This window comes from Mauremys mutica, chromosome 7 (assembly GCF_020497125.1).
Source record: "Mauremys mutica isolate MM-2020 ecotype Southern chromosome 7, ASM2049712v1, whole genome shotgun sequence".
Lineage (NCBI taxonomy): Eukaryota > Metazoa > Chordata > Testudines > Geoemydidae > Mauremys > Mauremys mutica.
Genome location: NC_059078.1, coordinates 36603599 through 36623030, shown reverse-complemented (window position 1 = coordinate 36623030; position 19432 = coordinate 36603599). Strand labels below are relative to the sequence as shown.

The 19432-nt window shown below is 39.3% G+C and overlaps 2 protein-coding genes across 5 annotated transcripts in view; one reads left to right on the top strand and one right to left on the bottom strand.

Moving 5' to 3' along the window:
• Positions 1-4648, top strand: part of CFAP92 (cilia and flagella associated protein 92 (putative)) — an 83820-nt gene extending 79172 nt beyond the window's left edge. For all 4 annotated transcript variants that reach the window (XM_045023351.1, XM_045023352.1, XM_045023349.1 and 1 more), the window contains one exon: positions 2691-4648. The gene's annotated coding sequence lies outside the window, so the exon portion shown is untranslated. The remainder of the gene's footprint in view (positions 1-2690) is intronic.
• ACAD9 (acyl-CoA dehydrogenase family member 9) overlaps positions 123-19432 on the bottom strand; it is a 61432-nt gene continuing 42122 nt past the window's right edge. Inside the window, exons 10-18 of the mRNA XM_045023353.1 lie at positions 18392-18462; positions 17899-18018; positions 16105-16233; positions 9061-9140; positions 7219-7345; positions 4320-4397; positions 3661-3789; positions 2099-2171; positions 123-428 (exon numbers count right to left, since the gene is read on the bottom strand). Coding sequence (XP_044879288.1) covers positions 328-428; positions 2099-2171; positions 3661-3789; positions 4320-4397; positions 7219-7345; positions 9061-9140; positions 16105-16233; positions 17899-18018; positions 18392-18462 — 908 coding nt within the window. The 3' untranslated portion in view covers positions 123-327. The remainder of the gene's footprint in view (positions 429-2098; positions 2172-3660; positions 3790-4319; positions 4398-7218; positions 7346-9060; positions 9141-16104; positions 16234-17898; positions 18019-18391; positions 18463-19432) is intronic.

Sequence of the window (19432 nt, the reverse complement as noted above, 5' to 3'; positions counted from 1 at the left end):
CATTTTTCTTCTTGTAATACTTTCTGGGGCCAAGGATGAGAAAATAGGTGGCAGTGATAAATACTGGGCCAGTGATGAAAGGTCTGGCTCTATTTTTCTTCCCAATAAGTGCTTGGGCTACATTCAGGTTATAAAAAGCTTTCTTTATTGGACATCTCATGTAACTACCCAGAGCTGAATGAGCATCACTTGTTTCTCTCTCCCACAGTGGTGTGAGAAGAAGTTTTATTTTACAAGATTACAATTACATTTGGCAACTGGTAAAAAATAGTTGAACAAAAATTAAATTCTTCATTCTCAGGTTAATTGGCTACCTGTTAAATGTGATTAGAACGTCCTCTCTAGTGGATGAGAACAGATATAGGCTCTCTTTTCCAGCACCTGCTGTGCAACTTTTTTAATACTATCATCCAGGTTTTCAGCAGCATCTGGGGGGAGGGGGGAAGAAAGCAAAATAATAGTTAAACCAAGGACACTAGTGTGCATATATTTGCAAGAAGTCTGAAGAGTCCAAACATCTATTGTGCCAGCACAGGAGGAAGTCTAAGAAACAGCAGTTTTGACTAATATTTCAAGATTTTTAGGAAACCTCAAACCTGTCCCTAATTGCATTTACTATAGGGTAGAGCAGAGCAGTCTGTTTCTAGATGTACAGTAACACCTCACTTAAAGTTGATCTGGTTAATGGTGTGTTGTTGTTACGTTGCTGATCAATTAGGGAACACGCTCATTTAAAGTTGTGCAATGCTCTCTTAACATTGTTTGGCAGCCACCTGCTTTGTCCACTGCTTGCAGGAAGAGCAGCCTGTTGGAGCTAGCTGGTGGGGGCTTGTAATTAGGATGGACCAACAGCCCCCGCATCAGCTCCCCATTCCCTGGGCAGAAGCTGCCCAGCAGGCTATCAATTGCCAACAATTCAGCTGTCCCTTCCCCCTCTGCTGGCTCCCAGGAGCCTCCTGCTTGCTGTGCAGGGGTGACCCCCTCCCCCTTTCTCCATATACATCAGGGTGAGGACAGGGCTCAGGATGGAGAGAGCTTGCTGGCTGCAACTGCTTTCTCAACTGCCTGATTTTTTTTTTTTTATTATTAAAGGTAATGTACTTAAAGGAGTAATGCACATCCCTCCCCCCCACACACACCCTGTGTGTGTGGGTCACTGTCTCTCCTCCCTCCACTCATGCTGCATTGTAGAGTGTGAAGCTACATTAACAACGTGTTAACTCTTGAGGGCTCAGCTGAGTGCTAGTTCATCATTTAGCAGAAACATTCCCTGGGAAATATCCCACCCTGTCTTCACCACCACAACCAAGCTCCAAAATCATTATATTGCTGTATATCGTATTAAATTGTTTGGTGAATTTTTTTTCCCTGAAACCTAATCCTCCGCCACCCCCCCATTTACATTAATTCTTATGGGGAAATTGGATTTGCTTAAAGTTGTATTTTTCAGGACCATAACTACAACATTAAGTGAGGAGCTACTGTATCTGCCGTACCACTTAAATAACCACTATTCTATATTACTAACTGGTTCAATAGCAGCATCTGTTGCCTAACACTGGTATGCATGTTACAGAAATCAGCTGATCCCAAGAGGAAGTTGGGCCAGGCCTTGAAGAAGGCACTCATTAGTTTTCTCCTAAGAATTCTGTGTATGAGGGTATTGGATATTTGTATTACCAATGAGAGGGGAAGTTAGACAACTCCTGTATAAATATTGATGTCCCTCTGCCAAGTGTCTGGGTGCATTAGGGCAACTTGTTTTATGTAACACCAGTCTTAAAGGGAATTGCCTGCATGCAGTTTATGACAACGTTGGGGCTTTCAGAATCCTCAGCCAAACCATCACTGCCCTGTTCCCATGGAGCAACACCTCCCACCTAAAAAGCCTGCATCACAAAACCCAAGCAGTATTTCTTGTAAGAGTAGTGGCATGTTAAGAACCTCAAACTGTAACAGTGCCCTCTGGTGACACCCACCCTAATCTCAAGTGAAGCCACCTATGTGCATTTAACACCCTTATAAGCTATGTTAGGTCCTTGCATATAGGTTGTTCTAGTCACATTAAATATATCCTTCCCACTACTAGAGAACTTACATTTTTCTAACTCCGCCATGGCATAATTATTCTTAAAATATGCCTCTGTGCAGAAAATATTTGTAAGCAGCACCTGATAAAAACAAAATCCAACGAAAGAAAGGTATTAAGCAAACCATACAAACAAGTTTTCTCCAAGAAAATAATATACTACCAACTCATGCTAAATGTATTTGAGATCAGATCTGTGTGAGGGTAATTCTTCTTCTCTCATGGTATAGAGCAGGGATCTCAAACTTAAATCACCTTGAGGGCCACATCACTGACACCTTTTCATATAAAGATACAAAAGCCCCCACCTCTGCTCCTCGCTCCCTCTTGGAAAGCGCTAAGCACAGCCAAACAGGTGTTTGGCAGCAGGAAGCACCTGGAGGTAGGCAGAGGAGCAGGGACACAGCGTGCTGGGCAGGAGGGGAGCTTGGTGGCCCCAAGAAATAACTCTGGTTTGGGGGGGGGGGGGGAGGAGAGAGGAGAGAGACGAGATTGGCAGGCCCCAGCATGTGGCTCATGTGTTTGAGACCCCTGGTATGGAGCCTAGTTTTCTACTGATTCAAGTGGGAAGAATTCTAATGGGTTGCCTTTTTTCCCACAGCTACTACTTCCAGTAAATGGAATGACCCTATCACAGTGACTAGAAGAAGATGGGTAATCCGTTACAAAAAAAAATTCACATACCAAGTTCATCAAAGACTGAAGTTTTAATTATTTTAGGTCTCCCACCCCTTAAGTCTGGGGGGAAAAACCTGATGGGAACATCAGGAAAGTGTGTTTAATACACACTCTAACTTGAAAACTTTTAGAGAGAACACTTACATACTTGGATTACTGTGTCAGTTTTAATAATTCATTAAAATATCATTTGTGTACAAAGATCACACAGTGGAAGTTGTGGAAGCTGGTTAACTTACTCCATACTCCCAATTTCTTTACCTCTCCTACCTGAGAGGTATTTAAGATTATTTAACGTAACATCCATCAGAAAATTAGAAACCTCTTGCTGTATTGTCTGTTCTATTTGCGAACAACTGTGTTCTATATTCTGTGATGAACCTGTTCCTATAAATCTCATTGTTTTTCGTTTAACTGTTATAGCAGGACAACAAAGTCTCTCTTCTGTGGCTTTCCAAAAATTGAGATGTTAATGTGCATTGTCTCAATTTATAAAAAACTGGCAGCCCAACAGCATTCTGAAGAATAGGAGTACATTTCTGTTGAAGTGAACGTGGATTTTCCCTGGGTTTATCTGAAGGCCCACACTCTCAGAATATATGCAGGATGGGATTAGCTCCTTGAAGTCTAGCCTGTTACACAGAGCATGCAGAACCATCGCTTCAGTGGAGGAAAGGATCTAACATTCCAATCTGCAGCGGCTATGAATACAGATACAAAGGTCTCTGCTCTCTGGACGGTTCTAGAACTTACTGAGTTAAGGTACAGGGTCCCAGAGGCAGGGTCTGCAGTTCTCCATAGAAAACTCTGGTTTCAACAGACTCTTTAGATGGGATATTGAAAGAGTGTGACCACACCCATTAGTCAGTCCTAGAAAATATAAGTGCACTCACTTCATGATCATGATTGCGTAGACCAATACTGATGGATCGACTAGCCCTGGATATAGCTGCTGTCATTGCATACAAATTAATGGAGACATCTGCTACTCTCTTCAGAACCAGCTGCTCATCCACTATAGTCTAGAGAAGAAGATTAAAAAAATAAATTTAGCAGCTTCCATTACATCATTTAAAACCACAACTACCCAGCAATGTCCACCCAAACACAATGTAGTACATTTCAAAAAAGAACGTATGCTTGTGTCACTGGTTTACTTCCTTTAGCACATACAGTCAAGCCACTGTAACAACTTCAATTTCCTTTGCTTTTCCACATGTATTATCTCCTTCCTCCTTACCAGTAAATGGTCCTTAAGTGTCATGCATGACATGGACCTTTACACTATTCTAAGGGCAGCAGGGACTCCACCAATTCCTCCCACCTGTTGGCAACTAATTGCAGCTACGACAGCACTTTCAGGAGAGGCTGTCTACCACCGCCAAGGGTGAATGTCGAACCCCCACAGATTTTTATTTAATACAGTAGATGGAACTGTATTATACAGGAGGAATCTTAGTTCATCGTGAGGCAAACCACTGTCCGTATTTTGTCATCTTTGAATTCTGATGTAGTCTATTCAACGTGAAAATCCTATTAAAAACATGATTACTTTGCCAAACCTCCTTAGCAAGCCTTCCACTGTAGTTCCAAAATAATAGATGTTTTCTTCAAGTTTCTTGCCGCTTTCCTATAAGTGAAAACAAAGGGGACCTACTGTGTAGTTATTTTAAACACATGTTTTGAGTGCTCTGTAAGAAACTAGATTAACAACTTGCAACACTGAAGATTTAGCCAAACAAACACTGTACATAGTGTAAACGTTGGGAGGGGAAGCTGCTCCTTCACTGCCCAGTCAGGAATCCAAAACCCTGACCTGGATGGGACTCCTCATGAGCATGGGAAAGCTCAGCCCCACCAGTCTGTAGCCTCTGCTCAGACTGCTGTGAGAAGGCAGTAATGTAAATATTCTTAACAGTTGTAGCACAACTTCTAAAAATAAACGTTTAATTTAAAAAGGCTGAATTTTAGTGAAATGTTGAGTCTGAGGCTCATTATCATCCTGTTAAAGCATTGCAATGCTGTTGTGCATCTAAGGGGAAAGGAGAAAAAAAGTGTGCGCAATAAGCAATGAACAGGCAGTTGTATAGAAAAAAGTGTGCATAATTCCAGCCTGAACCACCTGCTTCCACTGAAGTCAACAAGTGCAGTATCAGGACTGAATATGGCAACTGCCACCAATTTTCATCACTACCTTTCAAAATGGCAAGTTGAGTTGTTTTTTTAAACTTGATGAGCATTTTGGATAAAGGAAGACTTTGCTAGACACACCATCTTTGCCACCTCAGTTAGATGTTAAAGATCAAAAGGAACATGTCTGGAATTCCAGACTTTTTCCAGCAGAACCAGGGAAGACCAATCTTGACATTTTAATAATACTTCTTCAGTAAAAACAAGCAGAAGTAACCCTTCAAAAAAACACCTGGCAGGCTGCCTTCATATATCAGGGGGAAAAAAAATACCAATCCAATTAAAAATATTACTTTGCAGGACACTTGAAAAAAGAAACATTACAGTTAATGAGGAAGTATGTTACCCATAAGAGATCTGGGTAATTTTGGTCTTTTCTAAGAATCCTGATTTGAAGTGATCTTTTACTTCTGATTTGTGAGGTGACAAATCTGGGGAATTGGGGTTATTTAGTCTGCAGAAGAGAAAAGAGAGCGCGAATTTGATGATAGCCTTCAACTACCTGAAGGGGGGTTCCAAAGAGGATAGACTGTTCTCGGTGGCAGATGACAGAACAAGAAGCAATGGTCTCAAGTTGCAGTGGGGGAGGTCTAGGTTGGATATTAGGAAACACTATTTTACTAGGAGGGTGGTGAAGCTCTGGAATGGGTTACCTAGGGAGGTGGTGAAATCTCCATCCTTAACGGTTTTTAAGGCCCAGCTTGACAAAACCTTGACTAGGATGATTTAGTTGGTGTTGGTCCTGCTTTGAGCAGGGGATTGGACTAGATGACCTCTTGAGGTCTCTTCCAACCCTAATATTCTATGATTCCCAACTAGCCAGGGTAAAAAAAACCTGCCACTTTCCAAAAGGAGAAGAGGCACTGTAGTTAGGAAACATCTGATTTCCCTTTCCCTAAGAGAAATAATAGTTGGATGCAGCTTCCCTCAGCCAAGCAATACCAAGGTTTTCCTTTGTTAGCAAATGCTAGTTCATTTTTAAGAGCTCATTCTGCAGGTATTAATTTCACTTCCTCTTCCATGGAGGCATGTACAGCACAGTGGCTGTACATTAAAGCTTCCCAATTTTACCTGAGAACATCTCGGCATTTGCAGTGTTTGCTATACTTCACAACACTCACGAATAAGAAATGCTGCATATACTGAAGTAACATTTAGTTATCTACATCAAAACTGTTAGGTCTAAGGCTACATTAATCCTGAAAATCATGATTTTCTGGTGCTACATCAAAACTGATCAATTCTCTCAACTCCTGGCACCAAGCAGGAGGAAAATACTGAACACAGCATATTTAGCTTGTAGCAACTCTCAAGTGTAACTTAACACTATTTTATGGTTTTCACAGTTCAGAGAGAACAAAAAAGCATAGCCTGAACTTCTTGTAGAAAAGATTCAAAACTGATACACCTCCCAGAATGAAGCCAGCAGCAGAGAGTTTGCTGTAGTAAAAAAAAAAAAAATGGATTTTTAAGTGACATCCAGTCACTCTTGGCACCATAGAGCACAAATTATCTATCCTGGGGAAAACGTCACATTGCTAAGTCCCCCTGTGTGAGTGGAATAATGTTAGCAAGTTCTCATGTCTGAGTGCCACTAACACCTGAGAAAATTATCTACAGCACCAAAGTATCAGAAGCACAGTAAAATCACTTCACTATTTTCCTATGATTTTTGCATCTTAAGTATAGATGGAGAAAACTATATTTTACCTTTCTACAGCTACCAAGTCACATGTACTCCACTGCACTAGGTCAGCCATTTGTAAGCCAATGGCTATTATCATGCATGTAACACAAACCTCTGTCTAGGATCAATCTATTATTAAATAAAAGGAGAGAAATTAGAGAAAAGGAAAAAAAAGGGTTCTACTAAGGCCAGGAAAACGAGCAACACTTTGGAAGAAAAGGAAGCCAGATGAGGAAGGAACTGCAAAGAGTTTCTACTGTGACAAACTTGTGCTACTCTCCACCAATTTCTTCCCTTCCTTTGAAAGGGTCATTGTCATTTTTCTATAAACTCCCAATTTTATACTATATAAAAATAAAGCCCACACTTAGATTTCGGCAAGATCAGGGCCTAAGGCTGTGAAAAAAAACTGAGGGAATCCAAGTTAGCATGGGGGTAGGCCAGAATCCAGATTTTATATAAGGACACTACTTCCTGCACCTCCCGTTAAGATAAAGGAAAATTGTCAGGTAGTTGACACTGGCTCTTCTAGTCCATCAATAGGTTTGTTTGATAATTAACATTCAGTCCTTACCTCAAGGCTGGGATGTGCAACTCCATCTTTGCCAACTAGTCCTAAATCCACTTTTCTCCCCATGCTGTCACGGAATTTGTTCACAAACATCTCCAATAACACACCGACATTTCCTTTCTTCATTTCCCTGAAACATTAAAGAACAGTGTACGCTGAAGACTGTACCTCCCTCCTGCCCCCCGATTTCCCCATCCCATACACAGGAAATGTCCTAGGAATCAGCAATACAAAGTACAAAGAAGAAACAAATGTATAAATACATATATAGCAGAGTGTATCACATGCTGAACAAACTCAAGTCTGGCATGAACTTTGCCAGTCACCCAAAGCCTTTAATGGTCTCATATTAACCCCATCTCTTGCAAACTAAACAAATTTCTGGTTCTTTCCCTTAATCTTAACACCCAAGCCCTTCTTCATTACTTTTCTGAATGTGAACTTTCTGCCATGCCCTTATCTTTGTATATTTAGTGTTGTTGTGGTTTATCCTTGAGTTATAGCCAAACACAAACTATCATTTAGGGAAAACCCAGCACACAGAAGACCCCCAAAGATGCTTGCAACAGAATATGGGGATGCTGGATACAATTTTCAGAAGCACCCAAATGACTAAGGTCCCATGAGCGGGGTAAAAGAGAAGGGAGAAATAGGAGCACAAATGTTCCCTCGATCTCAGAAGAAGCAGCTGTAATTGGAATTTTCTCTATCCTGCTCTACTTCTTGCCTCCCCTTCCCTCATCTACCACCAAGAGAAAGGGGGAGAACAGATCTTCTCTGATTGTAAGATCTTTGGAGCAGACAGTGGGCATGTCTATCCTGGGGTCTGTTTGGTTTTGGTACCAAATGCAGTTGCACTAATGTAAAAACAACATGCACTAGTGCAGCTTATTCTGCTACTTAAGCTGAAAAACTGCACTAGTGCAAGGCACATTTTACACTAGTGCAGGGTCTCTATCCTGGGGTTTTGCACTGGAGCAGTTAGTGGTGTACTTACTCTGGTGCAAAACCCCACACTGGAGTCACGCCCAGCACTGCACCATGTTTGGGAAATGCCAAACGCATTGTTGGCGCTACTGCAACACAACTGACAAATAATAGTGAAATAAAGGTAATGAGAAGCAAGATGGTGGAGGTGGTTTGTGGGCTGCAGAACGGAGAGAGGTCTCAAACTATTGTAATAGCCATAGAAAGTACTGGAAGGTTAACCAAAACTTTTGTGGTTTACCTCCTTATTAAGGTCTTTACCTTACTGTGTAGTCTGGCCAGCAGTAGTATTAGTGTGTTCAAAATATACAGCAAGTTGTGAAGCAGAATGCAGCTACCTTATCAAAGATGCCAGGACTAAATTAAAGAATATACTAGCCTCTTGTAAGTAGGCTAAAGCCTTTTCCCTATAAAAATCTAGAAACCCAGGCTCTGTTATCACTCAGTTGAGGATCCCACAGCTGTCCTTGAACAAGGCTACCCAGCATGGCTAAGTATGTAAGAATAACCATTAATGAATTTCTGGACAAAAAAGTTACATTACTAGCTGGATGATTAAAGGTACTACAAAACAGATTTACTCTAGTCCACCCATGAAGACTGTGTTTTACTAGAGATTTAAGTCAGTGTTTTAAAGTTCTAAAATAAAATGGCCTTAAATTCAGAAACATACAAAAAAGTTGTCTAAAGCAGCATCAAGAGCTGAAGTGACTTTTTTGTAAAGGTCTCAAAATACTCTAATTTTCGCTTGCAATCTCTCTGCTCTAATCTACTGTTAAATGGATAATGTGCTGAGTATCAATTTTAGTTAACTTATTTGAGATAAGTGAATGTTACTAGCAAGTCGTAAGAACATACTTAATTTTTCCAGTCAAGATTTTGCCTGCATACTGCATACCCGTCAACGCAATATACATTCGCAGAATTTCATTTGTTCCCTGTAAGAGACATGATACAAACTTAGTCAATACCAGGTGCCCATTACGTCCAGTATTTCATAAACCTATATTTTCTTACATAATAATTTTTAAATAAAGAGTTTTTAATGTTTAAATGTATGGTGTGTTATGTTTTTTCCACATTACTTTTAAGAATTAAAATTCATTTTAGAATGAACCCCTCTTTGGTGGTCTATCCAAGACAAAGAACTGCCTCACTATTGCTGGCAGACAAAATACTGCAAAAGAATCAATAATGAATGAATTAAAACATGGGAATTAAGAGTTAATTTTGAACACAAGTTCTTTAGCTAACATACCTACTTATTCACATCTCTTTTGCATTTTTTAAGTTACACATTCCATGCAGTTCTAGTTTAAAAGTCACCACAAGCAATCCAAAATATTTACCTTACTGCCCCAGCTAGATTAGATGGATACTTTTCAGCTTTCAGGATTATTTTACTTGATCTTTTAAATGACATTAATGAAATCTGGAGCCTCTTTTTCCTTGAAGCTTTTAGCTATTTTTAGTCTGATGAGATTCAAAACAAATTGTTCAACACATCCAAAGTGTGTCTGGTGCTCAGTGACTGCTTTGGTCCTCCTCCTTACTTAGAGAAGTCAACGCTGCAGATTTCACTTCTCTAAATAAAAGGAAAGGCCAACAATACCACTAAACATCAGGCATATTTGGTCTACAATATAAAAGTTAGAGCACTTCAAAAAAAATCAGACTTTGCTCCCGCAGACTTATTTTTATTTGAATACTCTACAAGTCCATTTTAATTTAAATCCACTTTCCTCTTCCACAGTTGCATTTTTAGAAACTAATTTCAAACTGAAATAAACATATCCTGCACTAAATGTATTTGCACATCACATTCAAATTGGATTTTTTCTTCTTCTTCTAGCCAGGCCTCAAAGCTTGTAGCTGCTAATGCTGATTTGGAGAGCTGTCTGTTATCGCTGCCACAACACATTAAGATTTTTCCTTGAAAGAAGATGCAAGGGAATAATAATGCTGAAATAAACATAAGCATTCTGTCCTTGCCTGCAGTAGAAACATACTTTCTTGTCTGATAGTACTTGCTCTAGCCCCCACAATGAGATAGAATGTAAACTTTTTCCAGTGTTTTTGTCAGAGAAAAACACAAGTATCTTTAAACTTGTCAAGCAGCTACTTTTATGCAAAATAATCACAGCTTCAAATTAGGAAAACAATAATTTAGGAGGAAAGATTCAGAGAGTTAAAGCCTGAGTACATAGCATTATGAACATCTTTAGGAACGAAAAATTTTGGCAGCATAAAATAAGGCTATACACTGCTCATTACACTTTACTCAACCCTCACCATACATAATCTACTGTTGGCTAATAGGAAAATAGGTATTGGGTAATTAATTTAAACTAGTGACCTATCTTACACACACAGAAATTTATTTATATATAGTTGCTCTTTAAGCCCTATTTAGCGACAATACTCATTTTTCCACAAACTTTAAGACAATTTTTTTTTATCCTTTTGAATTTTTGACAGAGGAAAGTCAATATGGTAGAGAATTGTGTTTCATCCAACTGGCAGAAAGCAGAGACATTCACTGTCTGATTAGAGGCCATTGGATCCCTGTTCCAGCTATCATAGTATTCTTCTTCTGTGTATTTCTGGCAGCCATTTGCCAAGATTTTAAGATTGTGTATTAAGTGTCAGCAAAATCCTAGTAAACTGAAGCCTTCTCTCTGTGCATAGTACCCTGCCTCTGCAAAATCCAAGTTTGCCATTGAAACTGTTCTTCCTGTCTTTATGGACCTTTTAAAATATGAATGAAACCAGGAGGACAGAGTCCATTTTATTATGCTGAGCGCTGATTAAGTCAATAGGATTTTATGTAATACCTAGATGATGCTTATGCACTATGAAAGAAAGAAGTTATTGTTGCTAGAATTCTTTGCCCACACTTGTTATTTGGGAAAAGCGGTGAAGCATTTATTCCCGTTTCATCATTAAGATTTTTGTAAATTTTGCTTTAAAAAAACAACTATATTTCCTGTAAGTTGTGCACAGATAACCCCCCCCCCCCAACTGCCAAGAATTTAAATAGGTTTTAACCCCATCTTATATCTAAAGCAGACAAATTCGTGTTATATTAACACTTTTGGAAGCAGAAGGGGAGGAGGGTGGGAGAGTGAAAGAAAGCACTAGCAGCTGTGCTTTTACCTGGTATGCAAAGTTTATGCCCAATAAAAAGCTTTAAATTGCTTAACTACAATCCCTTCAGAAGTGTGAAGGTAACAGAAATGCTGACAAACTACTGCAGTATTAGCAGGTGCCACTCTAACATAATGAAGTCTTCTTTTGCTAGCTGTTCATTTTAAAATAAACTAGCCAAAACAAATATATAGACTGTGTACACGGGATTGTTATATACTTGGTGCTAAATACCCTTCTTCAGAGCAAACAATTTACAGCATTTTAAAGAGGTGATTCAAATAAGATTTACTGTATTTCAGAGGCAAACTACAGTAGCTGGCATCAAAGAATGAGTTATTGAAAGCCTTCTAATGAAGATGGAATGTTTTAAGATCCTACCGATACTTGACTGGAGAATCTGGATGGAACAAACAGAAATATATTTCAAAGTTTATTCAAATCTTGTTTGGGGTCACCTAGGCTGATTAGCAAAACCTGTTTAAACCAAATCTAAAAAACACACTCATTTAACTCCACGTCCTAAAAATGACAGTATTTAAAATGGCAATGCCACAGGGCTGCCAAGCATCACTCAGTCTGTAGTTGCTGCTTTTACCACCAAGAGCCACTGTTTTGTAGGCAACCTGTTTGTTTTTCCAACTGCTGCTTCCAGCACTGGAGTCAAGTGAGAAAGGAACAGCTGGGAGGAGTAGGTGGCAGCAAGGGCAGAACGTGAGGGGACTCAATAGTGGCCCAGGCTCCCATAGCCAGACAACATCAGCCCAACTACCTCAACCATCATCCAAAATATTGTTCCCCAGACAGCATCCACAGAGTAACCTGACACCCGAACCCCCAATTTACCCTATCATCCACCCCAGCAGCCTCAGACCCCTTCAGGCACCCACCGACCCTGGCTACAGGTGCCAAGTTTTGTGCAACTATCTGTCCTACCCTGCCACTGCTTGGGGTGAACTGACCACAAACTGAAGTTTGTTACATTCCAATTATTTGCAAATATGCTCATTTAATAATGTGCATAAAAGATGACATAGCTACACAGAATTTTGGTGGTTATGATGCCATCCCAAAAATACTAAAGAATAAGCCTTCCCACGATGAAGCAGATGCAGATCTAGGACACAGCTTTGTATTAAATCTTTCCAATGCAAAAGGACTCCATTATTCAAGTGAAAGGTTCCCAAGTAAGATTAGTAAGGACAAGCTAAGAAATACTAACTTTTGTTTTAACAAAAACATTGTATCGAAAAGTTTTCTTTGGAGGAGGAAAGGATTTGTCTAGCTCAGAAATTTAAGAGTCATGAAAGCTCACCAGCCCAGGTATAAAAATGTATTTGTCAACTGCTATAATTAATGATACACACCCACTGGAAAAAAAAAAGTTACCAACCCCAGGCAAATAGAAGTTTGCAAGACTTGCCTCTCTTTATGAGGTACTTATATGTCCCCTATTAGTCCAGGAAATTGAGCGCCTTCAATTTTTGATGTATTCATCTTCAACCTTGAGAAGTAGGGTTTAAATCAATATCCTCATGTGTGGTTTGTTTAACCTTGTGGGACTCATCTACTTCAGTGGAGAATGGCAGCACTCCCTAACTATTACCCTATGATTTCAACAGGCATTTGCAAACAGAGCTCATAGGCCCAGTCCTGCCACATCAGTCTGATCATCTGACACCGAGCACAAAGTAAAGTAGGTAAAATATTCTTTCAATTATCATTCATAAACCAGCCATAGTGACTCTTACACAGCCACCTTTACAGCGACACCTGTCATTACTTCCCTTGGACAGGAGCCATATTGCTTCTGTATTACTCCCTGACAGATCAGGGTGTCACTATAAAGTCTGGCCTATTAAGGAACAGCTTAAAAAGGAATGCAGCCAGAAGGGTATAAATTAAGAGGAATATACATTTGAGAACATGGTCCCTTTATGCTTAATTGGAATGCACAAGCCCCCTGACAAAAGAAATGAGAATCATTTGTACTATTTTAATTTATCCTCTAATCTACTCCTTTCTACTCTGTTAGATTCCTGGGACAACATAAAACGTATTTGCTACATAGGTACTTATTTTGTTCTTTTATTTAAAAAAGGAAACCCTTTCCCACCATATTTTTTTAGTCTGTTTTAATATTTTTGGCTGACAATCAAATACTTCGGGGGTAGGGGGCACAGCAAGTTCCTCTTGCTCAATTCATACATAAGACCATTTTATACCATTAGTTTCTGCCAATGGTTTATACCATTTTATACAATGTTGCTTTTCTGTATCTTAATTTTGAAATTCTATTTGTTGACTTCAACGGGCTTTCTTCTGCTAGTCCACAAATATGTAACAGCACAAGAAAAAGAGGAAGCTGTATGTTAATTAGAACAAAAGAAATTGTCAGCCAGTAGGACTATCGCATATTTCATTGCTTTAATAAGGAAACCTTGAAAAGTTATTGTAACTAACCCCAGATGCCTACTTGGCAAGCAGAAGCAGAACAGGGAGTGAACCTGATATTGAAGAGTTTGGTGCCAGAGTCCATTATATAATTGTTCTAACACAGGGTTCCCCAACCCAGTGCCTGTGGGTGCCATGGTGCCTGCAGGGGCATCTAAATGCATCTGCGTCCTGGGCAGCGGTCGAGCATCCGCCGAAATGCCATCAAATTTCGGCAGCATCGCCCCTGGATGACGCCACTTGCCGCCGACAAGCAGCGTCATCCAGGGGCATTACCACCGAAATTCGGCAGCATTTTGGTGGATGCTCAACCGGCGCCAGATGAAAAGGCTGGGGACTACTGTTCTAACAGTGGTAGACAAAACCCAGAAATAAGGAGGATTGATGAAGATGGGGTAAAGTACTGGACATACCAGGCTGGTGCCAAATGTCTGATGAATTAAATGACAGGCCTGATCCTGGTTGCTACAAATCCAGAGGAAAGGGGATTTATTAAGTAAGAATGACTAGTAAATTTCTGTAAAACATTTTATAACACCTCTAAGACAATTTTTTTTGGTAGGATGGGAAGGAGGGACCAGGCCTTTCCTTCTCTACACCTCTGTTGTCAGCTGGTAAAATACTGTGCGTCCCCGCTGCTAGAGAGAAACAACTGACCCCGATGTCATCCCAGTTCATAAGGGCCTTACTGAGTCATCACCAATAAGGTCAGTGTATTGTCTTCATCTGGTAGTAAGGGAGGAATTTACTCAAGTGTCAAGATTAGAAGAGAAGACTGGATAGAAAGCATTTTAAAAAGAGATGTAATTGAAATGTTTTTAGATGAAAGTTGACTTGACTCAGACTTCCTATAAATCTGGTAGGAAAGTCTTCCCGTATTTGGGATAACCAGAAGGAAAAAAAAAAAATCCTTCAATCTGCCAAATCCATCCTTTACTTTGGAGGACCAACTTTGAGTTGGTCCATATTTTTGTTTCACTCACTAACAAGTTGTGGAGCTCACTGATTTAGTTACTGCAGCAAAATAAAAAATCAATCAGACATAGGTGTGGTAGAGCTAGGTGAATGCCAGTGACCTGACATTTATAGGACATTTTCATTTGTGGCACAGAACTTTTGATGTCCTGTTAAAATTAAAGTGAGAATTGCCCTTTATTTGTAATGGTTCTTCTGGAAAAAAAAGAAAAAAAAATCTATACTGAAAACCTGAGTCAAACACAAACTAGAGGAATGATTACTGATGACCCAGCTATGAAACAAGGAAGGATGTATTTTGCAAACAAGATTTGTTTTTAAAAAAATCAGCAGCACTCTGGGACTGTCATAGGCTTGGTGGTCTCAGACAAATCTTAATCAGATTATTATTTTTTTTTTTTTACTTGTAAAGATTCTTCCTCACATGCTTCTTACAAGATAAGCTAAGTTTACCTATGCTTATGCTCCAACAAAGCAAGCTACACCACAAAATATCTTTGAGAGTCAAACTATTCCATTAGAGAAAGCAATTCCAAATGTAGAAACTAATCTTCATGCATTCTGAAACACCTGAAATCTTTTCTAGAGTCCTTACCACCAAACCCAACCTGTATGTTAGCACTGATTCATCACAAAGATGAAGAATGAAGGGAAGTTAGTGTGAAAATTCTCTTGCTACTAAGACTTCACCCCAACTAACCTCTTATTTAAGCAACTAAGATGCAGTGAAGCATATTTACTTGGTGTAAACTGGTTACAAGCTTCAGCTAAAAAGCATAAAGTAAATAATGGATTTTTTATTTTAAGTCAGAATCCTTTGGATATAAAAATGCTGAGTTGGCACTGTGTTTTTTCCTTTTACTATGTTTTCTCCTGATGCCATATTTAGTATAGCTACAGTACTATTATTTTGGTCAAAATGGTCAGTTACTAAATATTTAAAGAGGAGGCAATTATGTCAGTCAGAATCCCTTCCCCAAAAAAGACATGCCACTCACCTCTTTAGGGACAGAGAGATGCCAGTTCCACTGGGCATTCAAACTGTGTGCCCAAAAAGGAGCAATCTATGCTCTAGATCCTGCATGTTCTACAGTCTTTACAGAAGGAATACTTTTCTCCATGGCACACCAGATAATTCCAACATTATTCCAACTAATACAGCAGAAAACTTGAAACTCCAAATGAAGGCCATTAACATGATTCATTGTCCATTCTGAAAGAATTCTATATAGAACTTGTTTCATTTAGTTTCAGTTTTATGCCAAGAATACTTGGAAGGTGAAGTAGTTCTGATTTACAGTAAGAGAGAAGTGTATTCATACTTGCCTCAAAAATCAAAAGGATCCTGCTGTCCCGGAGATAACGTTCATAGGGGTAATCTTTCATATAGCCAAGGCCTCCAAGAACTTGTAAAGCTTCACTTACACAAATCCAAGCACCTTCAGAACTAAATACCTGCCAAAAGCACAGTAACTTTAAATTACTGCTACAGTAGATGCCAACTTTAAATAGAAACTAGATTGCTTTATTCTTATATCCTAAGTCAAAAAGAGGGAGAAGACCAAGAATGAATTGGGATAAACTGTTTATATAAACAACTTTCAAAATATGTATCTTGCAGTGGCTTTCATCCTAGACAATTTAAAGTTGTCTGCGATTGCTCTGGTTATGGTACATGGGAAGTGCACTGGTTCATAAAAATTAATGTTTGAACTGAACAGCCACTCCAAACTCCATATCCCAAAAGCAACATGATAATTCTTTATTAGGATGGTTGAACACAAGCCAACAGAATTAATTTTAGCCTGCTTTAGAGATTAATTCATACTAGAGGACGGATGCTGCCTTAAGAAAACAGCTACTTGTATTAAGACTGTAGAAAGATGAACAACACACCTAACATTTCTATAGCACCTTCCATCCAAAATCTCAGTCTACTGCCCAAAATCTCAAATGTAGTCTCTTTCATCCTTTTAAAAAGAGGATTGACTTTGTGGCACCCTGACTCCTCCTTTCTCCTAGGTCACATGGAAACTCAACTGTGAGCTCCCTGGGGATTCAGATCCCATGAACTGGGAGAGAATGGAGCAGGCCACTCAACAGTTTAAATCTCCCCCAATTCACAAGGCCAGGAAGCAAGTTACTCTGGACTGCGTACGTAGTAACATAGGTTCACCTTCTAGGTAGTGGAAAGCCTTCAGTTCTCAAGAACACTTTGCCAGTCAGCAACATTCTGAAAACTAATTTATGAAATGCTGGAGAGATCAATAGCAAAGCCCTGAATTGTATCATTTTACATACTGGCAGCCAGTACAGAGGGCAGGCCTGACTCCCTCCCTCACCGCTAGTCTAAGGAGCAAGGGAGCAGCTGCATTCTGCAAGTTTCCCAGATTCTGAGTCAATTTCAAGGAAAGCCAGGACAGTGGCTCCTTACCAGTGACATTTTAACCGGGTGAGGAGGTCCATGCCTGGAGAAACACCTGGATACTGTTGTCTTTGACCATTGTCACAATGCAGGCCTCTCACAATTGGAGAGGAATCCAAAGTCATCCCCAAACTTCACACCTGCTGTCTCTCTATTTGCACCCCTACTCCCTAAATCCTGGGCATGCACAAGCAGGATCCTCAGAACAATTCCCCTTGCCCACCAACAACACTTCAATCTTGCGCCAGTCAGACAGACAGTGAAAGAACAGCTCTAGCCTACTCTGTAAAGTCAAATTTGAGAGGAGCTGAGGAAATTGGAACATTCGGATGAGGACTGAATTTCAGATGCTCTCTCTCTTCACTATGTGCGTAGCCAAGATTCGTATGTGGTGATGTCAAAATGCAGCTGCTTCTGGAAATTCTGGGGGGATTAAAGCACTTAGGCTACCTGTATGAGAGTGTTTCGTATGAAGATAAGAGCCTAGATCAGGCCCTGAAAGGGCCACCAAAATGGAGTGAGGGAGAGAGTGAAAACAAACCATGTTCTTTACCAGTTCTTGTATCACACCCACCATTGAGCTGTTCGAATGTCTCGGATAAGAGGCTACAAGTTCAAACTATCAGAGATAGAGGTTTTAGTTTAAATGTTATTCTAATGTTTTATGCCTGATCTTTTTCAATAAAATGGATTACCTTAACCATAGCTGCCTCAATTGAACAATCGGGCTCTCCTGGCCTGTCCATCATTCCTGCAGTGAGATAAGCCATGCTCTCCATTACATATGCTTTCACAGCCAGAAGGGTAAACTTCTCCTGCCAAATAGCAAACAAACATTTACCATGCATACATTTAGATGTAGAGTTGTTATAGTCAGGTCAGCAGTAATAATAAATGATTTAATGCACTAAATCATTAACTATTAAATGCTATTTAGAACACTTAATAGCAATTGTATTTGTATGAAAAACCTGAAAAAGTTTTAAGTTTGATACATTTATACTTCTATACATTCAAAACATCAGCACACAGGCTTCTAAATTAAATTTATGCAGATTGAATACCAAGCATCTAGTAATCCAGCAATAATTTTTTAAAACCAGTAGCTGCAACAAAATCCTTCTCCCAAGTCATGAAAACCACAGGCTGAGAGAATCTTCTAACATAGGTTTTCAGTTTCCCGATTACCTGAATTAATCCAAAATCACTCAGTTTCTTATTGAACTGTTTTCTTGTACAAGCATACTCTGCTGTCATTTCTTTAAAAAAGAAGAAATAGAGAACACATCAATGAGTGGAATCTTTTTTAAAAGGTATTTATATAATTTATTAAAATAACTCAATTGTTCCCTGAGCACGTACTCTCAGCTGTATGCAAATGGTACATCTTACATAATTAAATCTATGCCCTTTAGACATCTATTTCCATCAGTAAATCTGTTGTGTTGATTGAATCTCATTGTCAGATTTATAACTCAGACTGCATTGGTGCAAAATAATTGCCTGAAAGATTCCTCTAACACATACAACATGCCATCAGCAGAGGGGAAATTGAGAGAACATAATCTGTACTCTCCTCTGCTATAAACTAGAATGGACTGAGGATGCATGGTATTTTACAGAAGGAAGTATTAAAAACTTGCAATTTTTTATTCTAACTTTTTAAAAGCAAAGAGTGGTAGCAGCAATGTGATTAAAATGCAGCTCCTTGTGATACAGAAAAAAGCCTTATTACAGGAGAGAAATCCTATCAATAGTTCTTTCATACACTCCTATTTGGGGATTACATCAAGATGACCCTTTTTCATACAAGGTGTCACACCAAACAACTGCTTTGTGGTATTTTTGCTATTCTGGAATCATTTACTGTTTATGAAACAGCTTCCGAGCAAGTATAGATGTTAAATGTTACTCTTACTTGAATATACCAGTTGAATGATAGTTTTTTTGAATTTAAAGAGACTTGTCACAAAGGATTTGTCATGTAAGTATACAACGAACACCTTTACCCAGATTCCTACAAATGCAAGCCTTCAGATCTCTGAGACTATGCTTAAGCTTTATGATACAGAAGTCAAAGTTTCTAACTAGTATGTAGGTTCTTATGCCATGCAATATCTGATCACCTTCCAGTAGCTCATTAAGCAACGTGACTAACATCAGTTCACTAGATTACTATGACTAGAGTTGGTCAAAAATCCTTAAAGGAAACAGCTGTCAGAATATGCT